This window comes from Juglans regia, chromosome 12 (genome assembly GCF_001411555.2).
Source record: "Juglans regia cultivar Chandler chromosome 12, Walnut 2.0, whole genome shotgun sequence".
In the NCBI taxonomy this organism is placed as follows: domain Eukaryota; kingdom Viridiplantae; phylum Streptophyta; class Magnoliopsida; order Fagales; family Juglandaceae; genus Juglans; species Juglans regia.
This window is the reverse complement of record NC_049912.1, coordinates 25,719,146-25,741,444: the sequence shown is the minus strand read 5'-3', so window position 1 is coordinate 25,741,444 and position 22,299 is coordinate 25,719,146. Positions and strand designations below refer to the sequence as shown.

The following is a 22,299-nucleotide window of genomic DNA, read 5'->3' as shown; positions in this document are numbered from 1 at the left end:
TTCATTATTAAAAAATTAATTTTTTTCATGTGAATCTTGTATTTATTCATTTTTTTTAAAGTGATTACATGATACTTACACACTCACGACTGTAGCTATCATTTCTCATTTTCTAACTCACACTCTATGAGCTTTAAATGTGGGTAAAAAAATAAAAATATTGCTCATTTTTATAGTTAGTTTGTTTTTCATATTATTTACACTCGAGCATCATCCCATGCGCGAGCATGTCGTCAAATATTCAATAAACATTTGTTTAGATTATTAGTTTTTGGTTTGTTATATATAAAATATATATATATATATATATATTGAGAAAGAAAACAACATTAATAGTATGATTAATGTCGACGTTGTTTGTGGTCCAAATGGCAGGGTGCCGGGGCCAGTTACTGTGGTCCAGCAGTATAGTTTCGGTTCGCCTAGTCTTGCCATGTTTTCTGCGTTTTTTCCCCCCCTAGTTTTCTATAAATGTTTTACCGAGAAATTTTATAGAACAAAATTATAAATTAATTATATGTTTTAATGTGATATATTAAATTATAAAATTATTTTTATTATAAAATATATCTAACGAAGATTATCAAGTTATGTCATATTATGTAAATTTATTTTATAAAATCTTTTATAGCTTTAACACTTGGTTTTAATTTTTGGATATGGCTCTCCTCTTGAAAACTTGGGCTAGTTAGATGGGATCTTCTTCTTCTTCTTTTTTTTTTTTAGAAGAGGACGGTATTCTAAATTTTATTGATTACCCTCACTTGTGACGAAAAAAAATTATGATTACAATAGGACACTTAAAAAATACAAGTAAAGTTTTAAAAACCTAGACACCATAAACTAAACCGTCCAGGAAACAAAGCAATTACTAGAACAGTACGAGGCTAAGCAAAATTAGTTAGATGGGATCTGACTTGCAAGATACACCTAACTATTTGCTTTATTATATATCTCTTTTATATTTATTTAAGTATTGACAATATTCAAGAATAGAATGGAGTGTCAATTATTTTCAAAAGGAAAATGATAGATGCGGTCGTGAATGTGTAAATTTCGTGCAATCACTTTAAATAAATAAATAAATATGAGATTCACATGAAAAAAAATTAATTAATTTTTTAATAATAAATTCTATTTTTTTCAAAATAATTATACTATATTTATACACTCTACTATTACACGTAGCATTACTTTTAAATCTTTTTAAAATTTTTGGTGTAAAGATGTTTAGATTGAGAGCAAGAAAATTTTGAAAAGATTTTCAAAAGCAGATCCTTGTCGGCAAACATGAATAAAATGTAGGGGCACGTGCTTAAAAGATTTTGTGAGCTTGTATCGACATGCGCTCTTTACAAGACACCATAAAATAAAATCCAGAAATCAAACATGATCATGGCTACGTTCCAAACAAATATATGGAAATGAAGAGACCAGACACGTATTTATATGCATGCATGATGTCTGAGGACTGATTTGCGGGACACGATATCAAAGGACACTTGCATGGTGATTGTGATGTTGCATGTAGAAAGGGGACATACCATGTAAAAAAAATCAGAGCAAGGGAACATAACCTCCGGATCTGTAATTCAAAGTACTAATTTATATAAAAAAAAAAAAAGTGTTGGTTTCACAAAAAAATATATAGTAAATATCCAGTTTATTTTTTATTTTTATAAATGTGATATATTAGATTTATTTTATAATAAAAAAGAACTTGCGATCTTATTTATTACAGTAAATTAGATTAGTTTATAACATATAAAAAAATTGTTAGGAACCCAAACAACAATGGATAAAAGTTCTCTGTCTGAGTTATTACATGTTAGTAATTAAGAGGAAATTACTGTTCTAATTTATGTAAGAGCAATGCTAAGTACAGTCCTCACTTGGGGACTGTATGTGCAGGCCTAGGCTATTTTAATTTTAAAATTTTTTAAAATTAAAAAATTATCCCTCCTAAAATAATATTTTCTCTCATTTAATAATATACCTACACATACAGTCTCCACTTCAGGACTGTAAATAGAATTTCTCTTTATGTAATAACTTACTACTAAAATCGAACAAATAGTGAGAGCCCATTAGCAGAACATCAAGGTAAAATGATCTGATCTGAGCTGAGCCTTCCTCCACCAAACAAGCCCAACCCGAAAGTTGTTTCCTAAAGGAGATTTGGAACAAAGCCCGGGTTATTGGCTTCTAGGCCCAAACGGTCGCCCGGGTTATTAGTTTTTAGCCTTTTAGGCCCAAAACAGCCGAAGTTCATATTTGATTTATCTTTAGAGCTCGTTTGGATAGTGAGATGAGACAAGATAGGATGATTTTAGATGAGTTAAATAGAATATTATTTTTTAATATTATTATTGTTTTGAAATTTAAAAAATTGAATTGTTTATTATATTTTTATATGAAATTTTAAAAATATTGTAATGATGAGATGATTTCTGAATCTAAACGAGCTTTCATATTTTATATTAGTTATTTATTTATTTACTTTAAAATATCTTTATGTTTAAAAAATATATCTGATATAAAACATATAAGGCTTAAATATGAGATTACAGAAAATATGATATATAGAGAATTGTGACTTGTTAGAAATATAAAATTGTATATTTGTTTGCTAGATTTTTGTTATTGTAATCAACTAAAACTTGCTTATGTATGTTTTTAGGTAGAATAAAATAAAAATTTTCATTTTAATATATAAATACTTTACAAATATCAATACAAAAAAATAATTATCCTTGCATAATCATAACGATATCCAACAGCTAAAAAACATAAAACAATAGCATATGTAGATATTTATTTTAAATATATGACTTACATTAAAATAAAAATAAAAAGATATGTGAAACATATCTTAAATTTTCATACAAATGAAACTAAAAGACGATAAAAATTTATTGTTTTCAAATTTAAAAATAAAATTGATAAACAAAGTTTGGTTGAAATAGGTGATTAGATGAAATAACAAGAAAATTTTAAATTAATAATTTTTTGGCATTGAAAAACAAAGTTAATAATTTATTGGCGATGTGTAATACTAGATACAATATTAAAATATGAGAACTTTGCATAATTAATTTGAAAAACGGTTTAACCCACTTAAAAAATAATAATATTTTTGATGACATTACACAAAATTCACACACACCAAAAACTATATAAATTACTTTGAGTAATGCTATATAGATCGTATAGCATTAGTTAATTTTAAATCAGATTATATTATATGTAGGATGTAAATATAAAAGTCTTATAATAGAGTTACTAAATTTTCAAAAAAAATTTATAATTAAAAGTGTGAAAAACAAATAATGTCTATATAATTGTGCAAGTGCTGTATAATTATTTTTTTTTAAAAAATAAAACTTATTATTAAAATTTTATTTTTCTTCTACGCACAGTCAAGAGATGCAAGAGTTGGTTGATTCTTGTAATGCCACGTAAGTCGATATTAAAAAAAAGGAAAACACTACTTTACCTTCTACTTTGACAACTCAAAGTGATTGCTTGATTTTTTTTTTTTTTTACTTAATAATTAAGAAAATGATTTTAAATATATTAGTATTTTTTTTATTTTTTAAAAATATTTAAATATATTAAAAAAGTATGAATAAAAAAATAAAAGAGAAAAAAAGTTAAAAAACTAGAAAAGCACTATGGGTCGAAATGAGTAGCCCGACTCTAGAAAATAAAGAACGAGTGCTGCGTGAAATCAATATCCAGAAGTGAAAAGGAGATTACCACCAGGTTACCACCAGTTCATGCGCATCCCAAGCCCCATCAATCCCAAACCTTACCACCAGCTCCAAAACCAAAAGATCAAGAAAATCACTTCTTCAAAGCCAAGAGACCAACGCACGAAAATATCTTCCAAGACAAGTGATCAAGATGGGTTATCGGATTACGACCCGGTTTTCTCATTGGTTCCGGTTGCACAAAAGAAGAAGACTTAAGCTGTAAATGATCAAGATGAATCCTCTGTTTCGAAACCTGTCTCTTCGTCGTCTCGCCCAAATTCTTCTTCGTCCGACCAGGTTCATTCACAAGCTAGCTCTCTTTTCATTTGAATGCAGGAATCAAAGAAATGGGAGAATCATTGGCAAGGTTGTTTTCGTACGATCCACATTGATATTCATGAAATATTTGTATCTATCTATCTAGCTATGGGATTCTTCTGCAGATACAAGCTTAAATTGGATGGATGCAACAAGAAGTTGCAATTTTTTTTTTTTTGGTTATTTTTCTTAAATCTAAAGTTTCTCCCTTTATAAACCTTTCAAAAGAGAGAAGCAAAATTTAAAAATCCTGCAACTTTTTCTTGTGGGGTTGTTACTGTAACGTATTATGATGGAGGGAGGGAGGGAGGCTTCGATGGAGGGAGGACGCAAGGGAGCTGGCTTCAGTGGAAAGAAACGCAGAGGGAAGACGAAACTGATGTAGGCCAAGGAGAGCTTGAATGGCGGGGGGAGAAATGTTTGCGGGTCAAACGGTGCGTTTCCATTTTTTCCACCAAACGATGCGTTTTCATTTTACCACATCAGCCGCGTTTCACGACTGAGTTTAGCCTTTTTCCAAAATTATAACCTTACCGTAATCGCAAAACAGGAGGGTATTTAAGTCATTAAGAGAGAAGGGTGTGTGTAGATGCCATATAAATGTACTGATAGCCGCTAGGGTTAGGGTTTGCAGTCTTCTACTCTTTCTTCGATCGGCTCTTCCACTCCTTGAAGCATGGCTACTCCCGCCGCCCCTCCCCGCCAGCTCTCGCAGAAGGAAGCCGACATTCAAATGATGTTGGCCGCGGAGGTCCACCTTGGAACTAAAAATTGTGACTTCCAGATGGAGCGTTACGTATTCAAGCGCCGCAACGATGGTATTTCTCGCTTCACTTTCTCAGATCGTTCAGTCTTTTTTCTCCTTGCCTTTGTTTTATTCTGATTAGGGGTGATGAAAATGAGGGGGAAGTAAAGAGATAAATAAGGATTTTAAGTTATGGGTATTCGTGGCTTTTCGGAGTGAGCGAAACAAAGAATAATGCAAAGTGGTGTTGATCTTGTTGGCTTTATCGAAATATTCGAAATGGTGAATGGTTTAGTCGTGTTCTGTTGATTATGAGTTCTGTTCTTTTATACGTACATCAATTTTTTCTTATCCGTGTTATTAAGAACACTGGACTCGGTTATCTTTCACTTTCCGTATTTGTGTAAAAGTCGTGTATTCGTGTTGGTTACCTGTGAAAATTTACTGATACTTGTGAGTGATGTTTTGATGTTTAGGCATATACATAATCAACCTGGGGAAGACATGGGAAAAGCTTCAGCTGGCAGCCCGGGTGATTGTCGCAATTGAGAATCCTCAAGACATGATAGTACAATCTGCAAGGCCTTACGGCCAGAGAGCAGTCCTTAAGTTTGCTCAGTACACCGGTGCCCATGCCATTGCCGGAAGGCACACTCCTGGTACCTTCACCAACCAGCTGCAGACATCGTTCAATGAACCCCGTCTCCTCATCCTAACTGATCCAAGGACAGATCACCAGGTGATTACTGCTTCCCCCCTTAATGTGATGCCTGGTTTAAGTTCTGTTGCTGGTTGGTTATTTGTTTTGCATATTTGTATTGTGAAAGCTATTCGCATAAGAGTTTTGAAGACTTTGAATGCTCTCATATATTAGAAGATTATGTATATTGCCGTGATCTGTGTGCTTCTGTGTTTGCTCGTGTTGTTTTTTGTTTGTCCTGATTTTTACTCACTACTAAAAGCTGCTTGCAGCCCATTAAGGAAGCTGCTCTTGGAAATATCCCAACCATTGCCTTCTGTGACACTGATTCACCAATGCGGTACGTTGATATTGGTATCCCTGCCAACAACAAGGGGAAGCATAGCATAGGGTGTCTCTTTTGGCTCTTGGCAAGAATGGTTCTGCAGATGCGCGGTACTATTCGTCCTGGACATAAGTGGGATGTGATGGTGAGGAAGAAACTAGAGGGCTTTGTTTGGTGGAATCTTGTCAAAGCTCTAAATTGCTAATTGAAAATGGGTTATCCTTTGTATGTGCAGGTGGATTTGTTTTTCTATCGTGAACCTGAGGAGGCTAAGCAACAGGAAGAGGAAGAAGCAGTTGCCATTCCCGATTACGGACTCGGTGATTATTCTGCTCCTCCCCTTGCCTCTGACCAGTGGCCTGTTCAAGTTGCTGATACTCAGTGGAACCCTGATGTTCAGCTTCCTATTTCAGCAGTTCCTACTACTTGGGCAACAGAACCAGGTAGAACTATGCTACCTTCTTTTGTTTTGTTTTTTGTTTCTTTTTGAATAATTTTGGTTTGTTGGAAAACCAGGTGGAACTACTTGTAGAATTAAAATCTTTATGCAGAAAACTACTTATTTGGCTGGCATCTGTTATATTTGCTGGCATGTTTTATTAATTAGTTTTAACCCTTTTTCGTTCAACTACAGTTGCTTTAGCAGGGGATTGGGATGCTGCTCCCGCTCCACCAGTGACCACCACTGTTATTGAAGGTGCTGCTCCTGTTGCTCCTGCTTCTGGATGGGGTGAATGAAGTTAGCAAGCTTTTTGCTGCCATAATTTTGAGTTAGCTTTCCAAGTTTGATCAATTTCTTTTGTGATATGAACTTGTTTATGGGCACGGCTTAGTATAATTTCAGGGATTTTTGACTTTGTAGTTGGTGCCTTTAAGAGAGTTGCTTTATTTTGATCTGTTCAAGAATCTGATATTTCCAAGCAATGCAAGACATGCTTTATGAATCTCCTGAATGCTACTAATCGAATTGCATGCCTATTTTCACTACATTTTGCCTCTGAACTTTCAAAGGAGTAAAGAATTTAGATGACTTAGATTTTCTGAGAAGCCAATGACGGTTAATAATGCCTGTGAAGAGTAAAAAAGAAGATGTATTGTTGTTGTCCAAGTATTTGCATTTTGTGTTAAAAGATATTCCTCTGAATGCTAACGGTGGTCCTCCAACAGAGTCTCCAAGATTGAGATTATGAATGGAATCTCATAATCTTGATTCTTCGGATCTATAATGTTGTTCTCCAGATCCTCATCATCATAAGTTGATTGGCGATATTCACAATTCATCTATAACCTACAGGCTACAACAAATTAGTTAGACGTGTGATATTTTCATTCTATTATAAAATGTTCTCTTAAAAACTAGTGCTTATGTAAGCAAGTTTTAATTATAGACATCAGAGAAGATGCCAAATAATTCTCAATTCAACAAATACCCGTCAAGTAACTAATCTTTTTCAGTCTTCTAAGGAAGAGTGCCTCTTCAGTCAACTTCTAAGGAACAGTGCCTCCCCATGAAAGACCCACTTTACAAAGCTTTCAGAATATCCACCACGCAATACTCCCTAAGACAGGAGAGAGAGAGAGAGAGAGAGAGAGAAGTAAGAATTCGTTTCCAATTATAGCAAATCAAGAAGAACGAAAGAAACATGCTGACAATTGTGTAGGTAGCAGCTTATGGCTGCTGCTGACTACTTAAGGTGATTCGTCATTCCTATTGCATATAAGGAACAAAAGTAACAATCATATGAAATATAAATGAACTGAATAAAAGAAAAGAAACAAACAGCTGATGACTACTTTTCTCATGCCATGAGTTCAGAAGGGTTGAAAATTTAAATATAGGAGCTCAAATGTCTATTAATCAATTGTCGCCAACCTACTGAATCTACTGATAAGACACTGCATCAGTACTAAATACACTACCTCATCCTGGTTAAACCGTCATGTGGTTCTAATCATGAACATGCAACAAAGATTAAGTGCTCAGATATCTTTGGATATTTATTAAAAGAAATAAGCACAATCCTATGTTATAATCTAGCCAGGTCAGCCAGGTTTGTTTGAAATATGACAAACTTGTTTTTAATCTAAAGCAAGACACCATTAGACACCAATCTTAGACACCAATCAACAATAAGATACTAACATACTGACCTTCATTCGATGAATTATAGTCTCACATGAAAAGCACCTGCGGCCATAAAAACGGGGTCAATCAGAAGACATCCGCTGTTGTTTCCAGGGTCCAGAACAATTTTCACCCAATTGAAGCCACTTTCGGATATTCTCCACATGAAAGTCCTATATGATTCTTATGGGTGCTTTAACAAAACATGAGATTGATTGAATAAAAGAATGATTTGTGGATATGTCTATTTTGCCATGTGCCAACAAAACTTTCCCTTTGTGGTGTTCTGCCCCTTGCCTGCTTTTGGTCCAAAGATGAAATTATTGATGATGGTGTATCCACCGATTTTGCTATAATAACTTTTCCCACTGCGAGCTTAATTATATATTATATTTTCAGATCTACTTACTTTTAAGGGCTCTTTAAATATTTATTTTTAAAATTATATTAGTAAAACCAATTAACTTGTTTTATCCAATATCTCTATCGGCAACGATAAAGGACAGTTTTTTAATTGTTTATTATCTTTCTTAATAATTTAAAAAAAAAGTGGCTGAATAGAAGGCATAAAAGATAAATGATAGCAACCTTTCATTTGCTTCATAAAAAGAATTTCCAGCTGAAGAATGCCAGTCCATATCAAATAAACTTGAGTGAGCAGATGCATCTCTAGTTTCCTCATCATAAATATTGTCACTTTTCAGGCTTTGGTCCTCTTGCATGCAACCTGGAGACAGCCTGTTAGAGATCGAGACACCAAGTTACAAAAAGAAAGCCAACTTACTGTTGTTAGACTATAAACAGATGAAGCTGAACTATTGGAGTAGAGATCAGTTCCACCAAACATAACTATTTGGCCAAAATAAATCCAGAACTAATTATGAAGTATACTAAATTTTGTTTGAAACAGCATGTTGGTCTAAGTGAATCCAGTCTGAGCAGCTGGAGTCAAAAAGATTTTTGAAATACAAATCCACAGAGATTGAAAATGATGAGAAAATATATTAAGATGATATCAGCTCTGTCAAAAATGACTAATTATTGACCTTAAATAGCCCTTGCCCCCTGGCCTAAATTCTAACATCTATGGCCATAATAAAATAGGGTGACTAACATGGGGAAAGGTAACAGTACTAGGAGACCAGAGCAGTTCAATAAAAAGCTCTTCTAAGGGAACAATTATATAAATGGGAAATAACCAGACCTGGTGCCAGTTGAGATCTCTGGCATGAACGCTAAAATACTTGTGCTACCTCCTTGAGCTTGGTCATGCAAAGGCTGGTTTTGGATGTCTGCCAGGAAACCTAAAAGATTCATGCTGCTTCCTCGCACTTTTCCAGAAAAAGGAGGATTAAGCGTTACATCTGTGCTCACCATAGGTGAGTTACTCATAGAGCGAATATCACTATCTGACAGGGACCTCTTAAAAGATGACCTACAATTAAAGAACTTCTCCCCATAAGTTCTTGAAAACAAAAACGAGTACTATCATTAAAAGGATATTCAAAGTGTATAATCAATTTATTTCCCACCCTCATACACACATATTTGTGTAAATATCATCAAGTGAAGATCAGAGATCTAAAATGACTTATTTTGATTTTCACGAAAATATTAAAGAAGTTCATTAGCTGTTCAAAAGCCAGAGAGTTGAAAAAAAGATAATTATTTGTTCTCAAGTTAATCCTGTTGTTGCTCCAAAAGCAATCCAAAATTACAACAAATGTTGTATGTGCATGTGTGTGGGCATGCGCTTGTAGCTCCAATAAAATTTCTGATCCACATTTTTCCTGATGGTTGGTTTGCTTCAAAGAGATAATGCTGCAGAGATTTTCATGTGGCTGGAAAAAAAACATAGAAAGAGGGAGATTGAGCAGGTGAATGGTGCAGGGAAAGGTCTGTCAAGTAGAACAGGACGAAAGACAACAGTCAGGAAACTAATTAAAACATGGAAAGCTTAAGCTGGAGTTTGACCAGAAACTTCGGCAACATTCAAGTAAAGCATCAAGTGAATGCCATAACAACATGATCTTAGTGAATGCCAAAGCGTTTCAGATAAAGTCAGCAATACAAACATTTCCCTAGTGTTCCTTAAACATTTTCACAAACTTTGCGAACCGCCTTTGTTCCTGGGTTGGAAACTGATTTTAGAAACTCTGTTAACCACAGATCTAAACTGGACAAACAGGGAAGAAAAAATGTGAAATAAAGTCCAACACTTACAGATCATTGTGACTTAAAAAAAAAAGAAACTAAGCTCAATAAAGAATTAATCCCAATGATTGTGACTGAAAATAATTCTGGATGAATATAAAATTCTTGCTAAACTAATTTTCTCAGATGTTACATTAAATTCAAATGATAGAATGTTGCTAGCACATCAATCCGTGTCTAACACTTCCATCATAAAGCTAGGGCAATACCTCCCAACATTGTAACGCTGGTCGGAATCCAACTCCCACAGAACTTGCTTTCCCTGTTGTGGACGAAAGTAACCCAAGAACCTGCCCACATATCAAGTCATATATTAGAGATCAGATGCTTCCAACGCTCAAGGTTGATTCACTTAATCTTTAAGGATTCAATTTGCAGACTCTTTGGATTTTCCATTGTGAAACAAATACAGTGTTAATTATTTAATTAGTTGGCTCACAGATTCATTGCATCCTGTCTCACGAAATCCAAGAAAGCATTGCTGCAATATCGTTTTACGGTTGTAATGAGATCTTGGTAATCAATTGCCGGTCTCCATTGACCTCTAATATCAGCAAATATCTGTTTAGCATCACCAATGCAAAACTTGAAGAGCTAAATACTGCTGAAATTAAAAAGTAAGAAACAAACTAACAAGTTAGGAAAAAATACTTAAGGTCAACTGGAAAAGTATCGCACCAAAGGCCATGAGGTGGGGTCAAATTGTAATGAAACCAGGTGTAGTTAGGTTCTCTCTTAAAAACTCAATCCAGTTTTGCCTGGCTATGGGTGTTGGGCATTCTGTGTAAGGTGATAACAAACTTGGTAGCTTGGAACTTTGGGTCAATCATGGACAAGTTGAGAAATTAAATTCTTCACACCATTTTCTATAGCAGATGCCCACAATCAACAAGTGTACTAAAGCAGTAGCATTATTGTATCCGGTTAAACAGGATCTTTCACTTGTCCCTGCAATTTTTAATTAGTGAATAACACATTATCATATGCTACTGTGAGTGCTTCTATTAATGTGTTATTGTATTTTCTTTTTAATTTAATTTCAAAATTAAACTAAAACCTCCCATTAAAATTCAATGATCATAAAACCTTGAAATCCATGAATTTGTATGCATGTGCATCAGAACTCCAAGGTGACAATCATTTCAGCTGTCAAACACAAAAAATTTCATTGCCATTCACATGTAATCATTTCAGCTAGCAAACACAAAAAAATCTCATTTCCATTAACATGTAATCATTTTTAATATTTCAAACACGCACAAAATCTTAGAAGGATTACCTTATTGTGTGCTGGGGAACCACCATATTGTAGTGCAAGTGTGTCACCCATAGCCTCATAAACTGTCATTAAGTTCTCTGCCAAAGGATCTTCAAGATCAATATATGGGGATTCTATAAATCCTAAAGCATGCAGCTGACGTCCAAGGGCAGCTAGTCCATACGCATATTGGACAACATTTGTGCGATCTAAGCAGTCCATGCAGTTGCTCCTCAGGACCCCTTTTTGAGACATGCATTTGACGCCATAGTTTTCATTTGCATCACAGCCTCCACCACCATCAGTAAAATTTGCTTCCAAGTTACCAGCATCCCCATTTTTATTAAAGAGATCCTCTAAAGAATTGTGACCATTATATTTACTGCATCAGAAGGAAATGATCAGCAATCTGAATATTACATCCTAAAGACGAAGCAATAATATGCCATTCAGAGATGCCTCTAGGAAGCCGAAGTAGCTTTTATAGCAAGCTAATCCAACAACAGTTGCATACACAACATACAGCAAATTAGTTGTTCATATTCACCATATGAAAATTGCAAACAACAGGTAAGTCAATAAATCCACTCTTTGAAAGTGAGAGCATGAGAACAACTCCTTAATTTACATAGATGTATAAAAGACAGGCCGGACTGGAATTATAATTTTCAGTCTATGATAGTGATAACAGAATCTAACTAGTGCAACTAAGAAAGCACAACGGGCTGCCCTGAAAAATAAGAAACTGCAATCCCATGAAGTGGAAAGACAGCTACATCTTCAAAAATATTCACATCCATATACAAGAAAGAAAATGACATGAGATACGTTCTTAAAGTATGGTATCCATTATTTATAAGACTTACTCAAAGTAGGATAAATTTAAAAATCCATCCTGCCATAATTTTGGGGGTACTTGACAGTAGAAGATGCCAGTTGAGTCCAATGTATCAGCAGCCAAGTCTCCTAACTGTTGCAACTCATATATAGGTCTGCAGTTCAGTTCTGTCCAGGTCAATCATCATTTACTATAAAAAAAACTGTAGTTATCATATGAGGGAAAGTCAGAGTACCTTCTATAGTACATGTGTGTATGTAAATCCCATCGACAAAATCTTAGGTGATTCATCTCTGGTAAGTTATCAATTATGGACGCGATGGCTTTTGCATAGGTTGCCCCAAGAGTTTTTTCAGCACGCTTCTTTCCACGTGTCTGTTAATAATCAATCATAATAAAAAGGAGGTTTTTAGATTCAGAATTCAATGAACACCCATACGCAGCAAGCATGGGGAAGGAAGCGGACCCAGAAAACCTATACAGTGTGCAAATTCTAGATATACTTAACTCAACTCCAGGAGAAGTTCTGCACATGATGAGTACTATTGCTTAGAATGGATTTAAGAAGTCTTTTGAAAATTTGCTCATTAATATTTTAGGAGAGGATAAATTGAAATTTCCAGTCAACAGTAGAGAAGAGAGAATGAAGAGAGAAAATGAAGTGATGAAAAAACCTTTTATTTTTTTAAGTTTCTGGCTAAGCAAGTGGTTCTACTTTATTTAATCCTTCGTCATTGCACCAAAATTCTACTTTCCAGGACTTTCATATTTCCTCTCTTATGTATTTAATTGTTTCCCAAATCTACCGAATGCCAACTTCACAGCTCAATGGGGAGAGTCAGAATTTTTGTCATTAGATAAATTTGCCCAAGTTTCCATACAGCGCATTTAAACTTTTGGCAATAGTAAACGATACATAAGATATGCTAAACTCTCTTTATCTTTTCTTCCCTTATTGTTTGTATGAGTTTAAATTTCGATTATATAAAAAATTAAATTTTGAACATCTACGACTCTAACGGCCCAGCCTTTCCTATAACAATGTCCTGACTCCAACTTTGGTTTATCATTAAATGCAGAAATACCTTAAGCAAACTCAATATAACTATTGGCTTTCCATATCTCTTGACAAGATTTCTAAAATGAAGTCCCATGGCTTCATAATTATGTTGTTCCGCTCGTACTGGAAACAAAAAAAAAAGAAAAAGAAAAAAAGTTAGCAGAATAATGAAAAGTTACCAATTAGAAATGAAGATGCAAAAATTTGTTGGGACTGAGTCATACAAGAAAACACAGGTCTAAATTTACGAAATCCCAAAGCATTCTGGGACCAGAACAATGGGACTGAACCACGATATTGCACCACAGAACTCATTTGCGTTGGGCACCCTTCAGCAGGATCTTCAGAGACGATCTGTTCTGTCTCAACATCATTAGCTACTCTACCTTTGTCATTTACACCACGTTTCAAATATCTGCATCAGAAGATAAAAAGACAAAGTGAGAATCATGTCTAGCATAAATGTTTATTTTAAAGAAAGGGAGTCTTGAGAGAAGCAGTATTTAGAGAGGTTAGTACTCTCAGCAAACGTCTGTCTACGTTGTAAGCATCCAGGTGCCTATGCAAATTGGAATTTGCAGAGCAAAACTAACTAGAAGTAGAAAGAACAATGCAGGGAGATATGCATGGTAAATGATAAGTATAAGGAAATTGTACCATTGCTTAACCCTAATTCATGCAAGAATACCAGGAGAAAAGCCTTCTTCACATCTATTGATTCACTTCATTATAAGGATTGAAGTTATCAACTGCTGAATCATGCATGAATATTGAATATGACTTAAAAATACCAAGATTGAAGGTATAAAAACATAGGAATGCCAAGAGATTGAAACAAAGGACATATTATCCAAAAGGGTAATGATACACTTACACCTTCTTTATTAATCTTTTACTACTTAACTATTTTTTTTTCTTTTTGCTCTTTAAATTTGGACTAAAAATCTCAGAACATGACCTTCTTGGATAATCCAGAAGAAAATAAATTCAATCAACTAACGTAATCATATAATTTAATTAAAAGTAAATTCAATTTTATAAAAATTGACTCAGAAGGTCATGTTCTGGGATTTTTAATCCAGATTCAAATAGCAAAAACAAAAAAAAAAATAACTTGGTAGTAAAACAGTAGTAAAGGAGGTGTAAGGGTATCATTATCCTGTCCAAAATTCTACTATGAAATTCAAGAACTGTTCTTGCTTGGGTTCTATGCTTGAAAAAATATATGAAACGCTAAACAAAACCTTGAATAGAAGAATCTATGAAAAATAAACCAGCTATAAAATTTGCCAAATCTGACAAGCATAAAAACGAAGGCCATTTGGAGAGTTCAAATCTATTTTGTTTGAAGCAAGTTTGAACAGGTCTTCACGCGTATCCTCTAAAGAGTTCAGAAAAAAACATTCAAACAACATCCATCCAAAGAGTTCCAAGATCTTTGTCGAAAATCATATAAAGAAAACCTTCAAATGGGTGCCAGGGAGTTGCAAAAGTTTCGTTTGAAGTGTATACAAGGTGTTCTGATGGTTGGCCTTACAGAACAAATATTTAAATATGTTTGTGTTGCCGGAAAAGCCAAAGGGTAACCAGGTCTTTCATACCATAAAACTTCATTCAACTCAATGTTTGAACGGGACATTGGATGGGCAACTGGATTCAAACTGTCTTGCAAATATGCATTACTCAGCCTTATCTCTTTGATGCAGAATGCATAGCAGAAAAAAGTGTCTTTCCGTGAGCATAAAATTACAATAAACTAGTCATAATTCACCATATGGGTCCATATAATCCGTTTTGAGCAACATGTCAAGGAGATGGAACTCAAGTAAACCAGACACACATCAAAAGGATGTATCTCTGAATATTTAAGTAATTTAGAAAGCATGTTGTAGAGGTCTTCATACCTAGTGCCTGCAAAACAACGTGAGCGTCTGGCAATGAGGGTCAACTTGAAGTCCCTTCCAGGTACAGAAAGTTTGACCTGGATAACCAAAACTTGCATCCATCAATATCATACAAAAGTATTCCAACTTTACTGTTAAAATACATCAAACAATGCACCGCTTTTTCCAAAAATATTTGGGGAAGTACTTCCAACATAAAAGGATTTCTTACATACAAATAGCCTTTGAAGACTCAATGAGAAAGCTACTAGCTGGTATAAAACCAAGGAAGAAGATAAAAGAAAAGGAAAATCATGAGATATATAATCGCGGGAAGAAGTATAGATTTTGAAAAGGTAAATAGTCAAGGAACTTAATTTAACAAAACACTCACTATGGCAGCCAGGTTTCCTACTGTGGGCTCAGTGTAGGGTACAAGGACAAACAAAAACCAATATAAAGCTATTCAAGAAATATTTGGTTCAGAAAGAAATCTCATAAAAGTAAAGTTTACAAACTGATACGGCTTGTTGTGATATATTAGATTGTAAAGCTCTTTTATTGTAAAGTAGATCTAACGTATAACATCTAGCCACATTAGTTTGCGAGTTTTACTTTTGCAAGATGTTTTTGTGAACCTAGAACTTCTCAAACTGTTTATGTTTCAGTTAGTAATTCTAAATACCCATTTATAATCAGTACCCTCGAAAAGTTCTCTATTGTATACCTGTTTAAAGAAGCCATGAACTAAAGCAACTGTCCAGAGAGTATTGCCAAGTCTATTTCGGATTTCACTTGTTAAGAATTCGTTCCAAACACACATTTTTTTATAGAGGTGTTGTCCTGTCTTATAATCATACAGGTTCTTCTGAAGACTACGCATGACATGGTATGAATAGCTGAAAAAGAAGTCCTTTGTAAGGTCCATTGTGCAAAGAAGCTTCTTGTACCTATGTCAAAAAAGAATAGAAAAAATAAAGCATATTCAACATATGGCAAAGGGAAATACAATAATGAATATCATTTAGTTATATTTTTTTGGGGGGCAAGTCATTAAGCAATTCATTCCTCAAAAGATAATCAATACGAAAAGCATTGCCAAAAATTACAAGCCTATTGACCCAAAAAAAACCATATACCCAACCGCACACACAAACAATCACCCAGGAACAGAACATTATACACACCAACCACCAGACAGCAATCTCGTATAGTGTATCCTAGACGATGCCCTGCAATACTCAGCAACAACAAACTTGCAATACAGCAGCTAGAAAATACTATCAACTTGTTCAGTGCAGAAGCAATACAGAAACTTGAAATTCCAACCCCGCCAGAACACAGCAACAAGAAGCATCACCACAACTACCAATTAAGTAACAGCAGACAGCAAGCAAGGAGCAATACCCAACACTGACCACACCACTGTCCACCATAGCAATGAGGCTTAGTTATGAACTGCTACTCTGTCCACAAACCCCCATTTGCCCACTAGATTTTTGTTCTCAAGTGGTGCAGGAAAGCCTTGGAAGATGCTAACATTTACTTTGACTGTATTGGTGATTTCCATTATACCTATTTCCTCACCCTACCTCCATAAAGCCTCGAGTTCCTCTTCCTCCAAACAAGGTAAACCAAGCTGCTATCATCAGATGAAAAAACTCTACTCCGCGATTTAATTAGAAATTCTGGCTAGGAGAAGAACTGAAGAGAATGATTATCCACATTTTACACTCAGGATACTTGTCCCATTCCACAGGTAAAATATAACCATCGGAACAGTAATGAAGATTTCCCCTGAAGGTTTTCAGTAGCCTTCAAAAAGGGAGTAAACAAGAGTCCAATAACAATTTTTTATTTGTTCTGAAAGATCAGGAAGATATACGCTCCAACTCCAAAAAGAACAAACTATAGACTCGGGCAGAACAAGAAAGTTTAATGTGGGGGGCCAAACTAAAAAAAAAAAAATGGGCAGTTGATTTTCATATAATTTCCATTATAAAAGAGCCTCAATTTTTTTTTTTTTTTAATATCTGAAGTTTTTTGTGGTTCTGCCCCTGACTATAGTTATCAAAAGATCATGGTAACAGAATGGAGAAATGTATGAAACTGAATGCTGTGATCTTCTTAGAATCCAAGGACATGTTACATCTACATGCAGAATTGACAAAAGACCTGTTCTCGTTCTTAGAATGAGCCATCAAGGTCCTGACGGTAGGATTTGGAATGGGAATCATCTCTCTCTTTGTAATGGCATATATCTTATGGCCACTGATTTCACCAATCTTCTTTCTTTTTGTTATAAGCAGCATGTAATAAGGTTCCAGAAATTTGACAAACCCTAAATTCAGAAAAAAATACAATGAGATCCCAAAGGTTAAAAACAATATACCTTTTTGTGTGTGTGTGTTGCATTATTATTAAAAATTGCAAATATAACATACCAATGATCCCATAACAAGTCGTGACTAATTTAAGTCCACCTGTTATCTTATTTCCTTCATCTAGCCGTTTTAATAGGTCCGAGCACTCATTTTCTGAGTATGTTGCAGAATCTTCATCAATGTCTAGCTCAGAACACTCCAACCGGTCAATCTTCAACACTTTCCAAAAGGCTCGCTTCTTGTCTCTTCCTATAATATAATACTTCTGTTGCAAATAAAAGGTATATAAGTATAGCATTTGCTTTGTGTAAGATGAGAGGGACTCAACATAACGCACAGATTAATCAGTATATACACAAAACCTCAAAATAAAGATAACACCCACTAGATACGATCTATCGTTTGATCTTATGGAAATAAAGGTGAATTATGAAGAGAGAGAATAGTAGACACAAATATTTAGAGTGGTTCGATGTTATATTTAACAAAATTAGAGTTATACATATCGAACTTTATCCCGGGACATTAAAATTCTCAATATATCCTCCTCCCATGTTCCCTCTTATTTTACTTATAGAGAATAGTTTAAATCCCTCATTTAAATATGAGCCACCATCGCTAACCACAGGTCCACAATAGACATAAGTATAAGAATCAAAAAGGCAATCCGGAATTTCCCATTAGGAGGTCAGTCATAAATAATCGGATAATGCAAAACTTTGCTTACAGAACTACCCTGTCATGTAGGATTTAAGATTCTTGCAATTTTTAATAAACTCGGCATAAGAATTAACAAATGAACAAAAGCCTAGCAGCTAATCGTTCGAAGTATACCAAACAAAAAATCAGTTGTCTAACGGAAAAGTTGGAGATCCAAAGGTTTCAATACGGATACTGACCATGTGAGCGACCATATCAATCAAATTTTGCGCGTCGTGAAAAGGCATTTTTATGTAGGCAAACACTCAAACATATTACAAGCAAAATGCCGTACGACGCAAAAGCAATTTGATTTACCTTTCCAAGATATGAAAGGCATCTGAGTAACTTACTATCAGGTGCTAGTGGGTGCGTGTCAGTGTATGCTAGAGGCCGCATGGAATCCATTGGTTCCAACACTCCCTTTGCCACATTGACAGAGTGAACTACGCTTGTGGTGTGTGTCAACACCACCAACAGGAGCCTCACTGTCAGTCGCCACAAGAAGTGGGGGTGGGTAATTGACGTTAGCAGTCTCCAACATAACCATGGATGCATGCATGCAATAACTTCCTGAAACCAAATATCCACGACTCGCTGACCTAACTCTCCACTGATATGTGATAAGAGATGAGTTTTCCAGTAAAGTTTCCCCCTGAAAATTGGCACTCGGCATTAATGTCTCCCTCTTCTTCAGTTCTTCCTTCTGTCTGGTCATGCTGATCATGAATATTATTATATATATATATATGTACGTATGTATGTATGTATGTATGTATACGTATAACATATGAAGTCCTGGAGTCTGGAGTGCCGTTGGTATGATTTTTGGGTTTTCAGTTGTAATTAGCAGTCGGAGCTGAGAAGACAAAAAGTATTCATTAAATTAGAGGTAGCGCCGACTAAGAATTTGTTAAGGCGACAAAAAAGGCCCCTCGTTTAACATGATTAGGTAAATCCTCCTTGCAATGGGGAGTTACGACGAGGCTTTCCTGACATTCCTGTGTCGAATTGCATTCTTACGACGTCATGGATACCAGTCGCCTCAACAGTCATATTCGTAATGCACCCCTGTAACGGGGATATGAGAGCGGCTGAAACATAAGTCATAAAAGAGCAAGATAAATAATATTTGTAATTATAGAGTACGAAAATATTATGTAATATTTTTAAAAATAGTTAGTAAATATAAAATTTATATAAAAAAATTATTTTTTTAATAATAGACTTAATTATTTTTTAAAAAAATTACATGATACTTGTACACTATACAACTGTATATAACATTACTCTAAAAGTTATATTGCGTGACTTCTTGCATACTTGGCGCTCACCGTACAGCTGAATGAGTTGCCTTCCATTTGCTCCAATGAATGATTCAAGATGCACCACATTGCATGCATATATACATATATAAATAATAAATGTACGTCTATATAAGAGTTGAGTCTAATTAATTTGTTCAGTTCATGATTCCTAGCTAGCTAGAATGGCGAACGTAACATGTTACTTTCATCATAGGGCAATGATAAAGGTAACTGCATAGAAAAAAGTTTCAATTCTCAGAGTACAGTACATATTTATATATATATTTATCTGTAAGAAAAATGAGTATTTATGACAGATTATTTACAATAAAATTATATTTATTTTAATAAAAAATAATTATTTTCGTAAAAAATAACTGGTCCTAATTAAATAATTTTCTTATAGTGTATATATATATATAATTTCAAAAGATAATTAATTTAAAATATGCATTGGCAAAAGACAATAGCATATAATTTTTTAGTTAAGAATTAATACTTTGTCTATACATTGCATTCGGAATTAGGTGCAATGTATATATCAAATATATAGTAAAACCATGCAAGAAATGTTCAAACCTCAAAGATCCATCATGATCTGTTTTAAATAATAGTCAATTCTAAAGCTCTGCACGCAAGTCGATCGCCAACCCAAAGTCTTCTTATATATCTAATTCGTAATGGGCATCACGTTCGATCGATGTGCCAACAAAAGAGATATATATATGCATACAGAAATCGTATTTACGATTCAGATAAACACGAAACTCGATGCACAAAACTCCAACCATTGAGTTGACCAGAAAGAAATGAAGAACCGTACTACTACTACAGTACATATATACGACCACGTACATTAACAGATAAGGATGCATAGATCGAAACCGAAAGATGCAATGTAGAAACAAAATACATAAAAATATCTACTCAGCCATTAATAAATAAATAAATTGCATAAATTCACGATGGAAAAAGGCTTCTAATTACCGAAAAGGTCTCATAAAGCCTGAAGCTTTGCAGGTAGTAATTAGCAGTAGTACTCGCGATCGGCTCTGAACCCATATCGTATATGCAAAAAGAGCACCCAGAATTCTAACGAGCTGCTCTCAAAAGATCGACTAGGACGTCTAGATTCATGAGGAATTCTTGTTATGATTTTTCTTGGAAACTCTCGTTGAGTTCTGCAGGAAGAATACTATCAAAAGGAGGGCAATAAGAAAGATCACGAAACGAAGCTCAGAGAGAGAGACCGAGAAAGAGACATGCGAGTAACGATGAGGAAGATCAAAGAGGTCAAACCACGCGTCGAAGCTTTCGTTTGGGGTTGTTTTCCGAGAAAAAGAGGAAGGGAAGGACGAAGGAGGCAGGCAATGAGCAACGGGAACCAAAAACTTGGTAGTTTTGAACTACTTCTCTTGCTTCGCCTCACTATGCTTAATTTATAGCGGAAATATAAAAATAAGAAAAAGAAAAACTCTTTCAAAATTCTACGGATTATTTCATTGATGTTTATGTTAATGAAACAGTGACGGCAGATATTTCAAGCTTCCCTCATCTCGAGTTGTCCTTATTATCCACAATATTCGGTCAAAGTCTTGCAGCAACGGTTAGTTTATTCAATTTTTTTGTCTGAATGAAATAGCCACTGGTCCACTAGCAATTAGGATTTTTTTTGTCTATCTACTGTAAAGCGCAAGCATGGCGTAGCACGTACCAAATTGTGCGTATATGAATCCAGCAATTCTACTTTTGGACCTTTGGCCTCAAAGTTAGAGAATACCGTGGTGGCAATTCGTCTTCATGGGTAGTGTTGTGTCATGTCGTCATCAACGTTCGATTATATAAGCGAATCTAACTACAACCCGTTAAGTTAAATTAAGTTCAATATATCAAACTTTCAGAGCTTAATTTGATCTATTTAAATATCGAATCATGTTACTCATTTTAACCCGATTAATAATTAATTAAAAATAGATAAACACGACACTATTTATTTTAATCCATTTCATGTAAATAGATTAAACTAATATGTATAATCTATTTGACTTTACTACTATAATTTCACATAAAATTTAAAATCTAAACTTATTAGTTACCACAATATCTATAAAAAATAATAATAATAAAACTACCTACTAATAAAAAATATCAATATTTTATATATTTTAACTTATAATAAAATCAATATGATAAAACCTATAATAGCGTATATGAGCATGTATATTGTCCAAAATTATAATCTCAATAATAAAAAAACAGAAGCATATTATAATTTACAACTCAATAATAATAAAATTATAACTTTAAAATAAAATTTATATAAAATATTAATAATTGATTTCAAGTTAAACAAGTTAACTCGTTATTAACTCATTTATTAATCATGTATTTACAAGTCAGCACATTTTTATCTAAATTCATTTATATCGAATTTAAATTCGTTAATTTTATATCATTTTCGTATCGAATTCATCAATCGTATCGCATGTTGCATGCCAACCCTAAATTAGCTGGAGGTAGGAATAGTATCTCTGAAAGACTCGGAAACCAGTTTCATAGAGTCGTGGACGCAACCATTATTTCATGGCCACTTAAGCCGTGGAGGTCTATAATGGATCTGTCAGGGATCAGGATCCGTACCTATGAATGGTATGGGCATTACCTTCGGCCTGTTACCCACGAATATGG

The 22,299-nt window shown here is 34.4% G+C and overlaps 2 protein-coding genes across 5 annotated transcripts; one reads left to right on the top strand and one right to left on the bottom strand.

The window, feature by feature from the left end:
- The first annotated feature begins 4,634 nt into the window (after window positions 1–4,634).
- LOC109004976 (40S ribosomal protein SA-like) lies at window positions 4,635–6,830 on the top strand. Its single transcript, XM_018983705.2, has 5 exons — window positions 4,635–4,891; window positions 5,295–5,557; window positions 5,791–5,988; window positions 6,079–6,286; window positions 6,478–6,830. Exons 1-5 carry the CDS (start codon window positions 4,750–4,752, stop codon window positions 6,579–6,581), a joined length of 915 nt encoding a protein of 304 aa, XP_018839250.1. The 5' UTR covers window positions 4,635–4,749; the 3' UTR covers window positions 6,582–6,830.
- On the bottom strand, window positions 6,599–21,023 carry LOC109004974 (phosphoinositide phosphatase SAC2-like). Of its 4 annotated transcripts, none has more exons than XR_004797735.1 (17): window positions 20,599–21,023; window positions 17,666–17,870; window positions 17,397–17,562; window positions 15,949–16,171; window positions 15,243–15,319; window positions 13,563–13,753; window positions 13,364–13,461; window positions 12,514–12,653; window positions 12,307–12,432; window positions 11,462–11,822; window positions 10,622–10,743; window positions 10,392–10,472; window positions 9,173–9,403; window positions 8,557–8,706; window positions 7,995–8,031; window positions 7,274–7,402; window positions 6,599–7,138 (listed from the first exon to the last, which is right to left on the bottom strand). XR_004797735.1 is itself a non-coding variant. In XM_035683277.1 (17 exons), the coding sequence occupies exons 2-17, from the start codon at window positions 20,671–20,673 to the stop codon at window positions 7,325–7,327; spliced, it is 2,361 nt and encodes a 786-aa protein (XP_035539170.1). In that variant the 5' UTR covers window positions 20,674–20,792; window positions 20,874–21,023; the 3' UTR covers window positions 6,599–7,324. The 4 variants fall into 4 exon arrangements, 3 of the variants coding, with proteins under 3 accessions (XP_035539170.1, XP_035539169.1, XP_035539171.1); XM_035683277.1 differs by having other exon boundaries at window positions 6,599–7,402; window positions 20,599–20,792; window positions 20,874–21,023; XM_035683276.1 differs by having other exon boundaries at window positions 6,599–7,402.
- Window positions 21,024–22,299: the final 1,276 nt, after the last annotated feature.

Coding starts and splice junctions, on each gene's coding strand:
- LOC109004976 (XM_018983705.2), top strand. CDS start 4,750: ATGGCTACTCCCGCCGCCCCTCCCCGCCAGCTCTCGCAGAAGGAAGCC. Junction 4,892..5,294: donor ATTCAAGCGCCGCAACGATG/GTATTTCTCGCT, acceptor TTTGATGTTTAG/GCATATACATAATCAACCTG. Junction 6,287..6,477: donor TACTTGGGCAACAGAACCAG/GTAGAACTATGC, acceptor GTTCAACTACAG/TTGCTTTAGCAGGGGATTGG.
- LOC109004974 (XM_035683276.1), bottom strand. CDS start 20,673: ATGGGTTCAGAGCCGATCGCGAGTACTACTGCTAATTACTACCTGCAA. Junction 16,172..17,396: donor CATTCTAAGAACGAGAACAG/GTCTTTTGTCAA, acceptor TTTTTGACATAG/GTACAAGAAGCTTCTTTGCA. Junction 13,462..13,562: donor ATTTAGACCTGTGTTTTCTT/GTATGACTCAGT, acceptor TTTTGTTTCCAG/TACGAGCGGAACAACATAAT.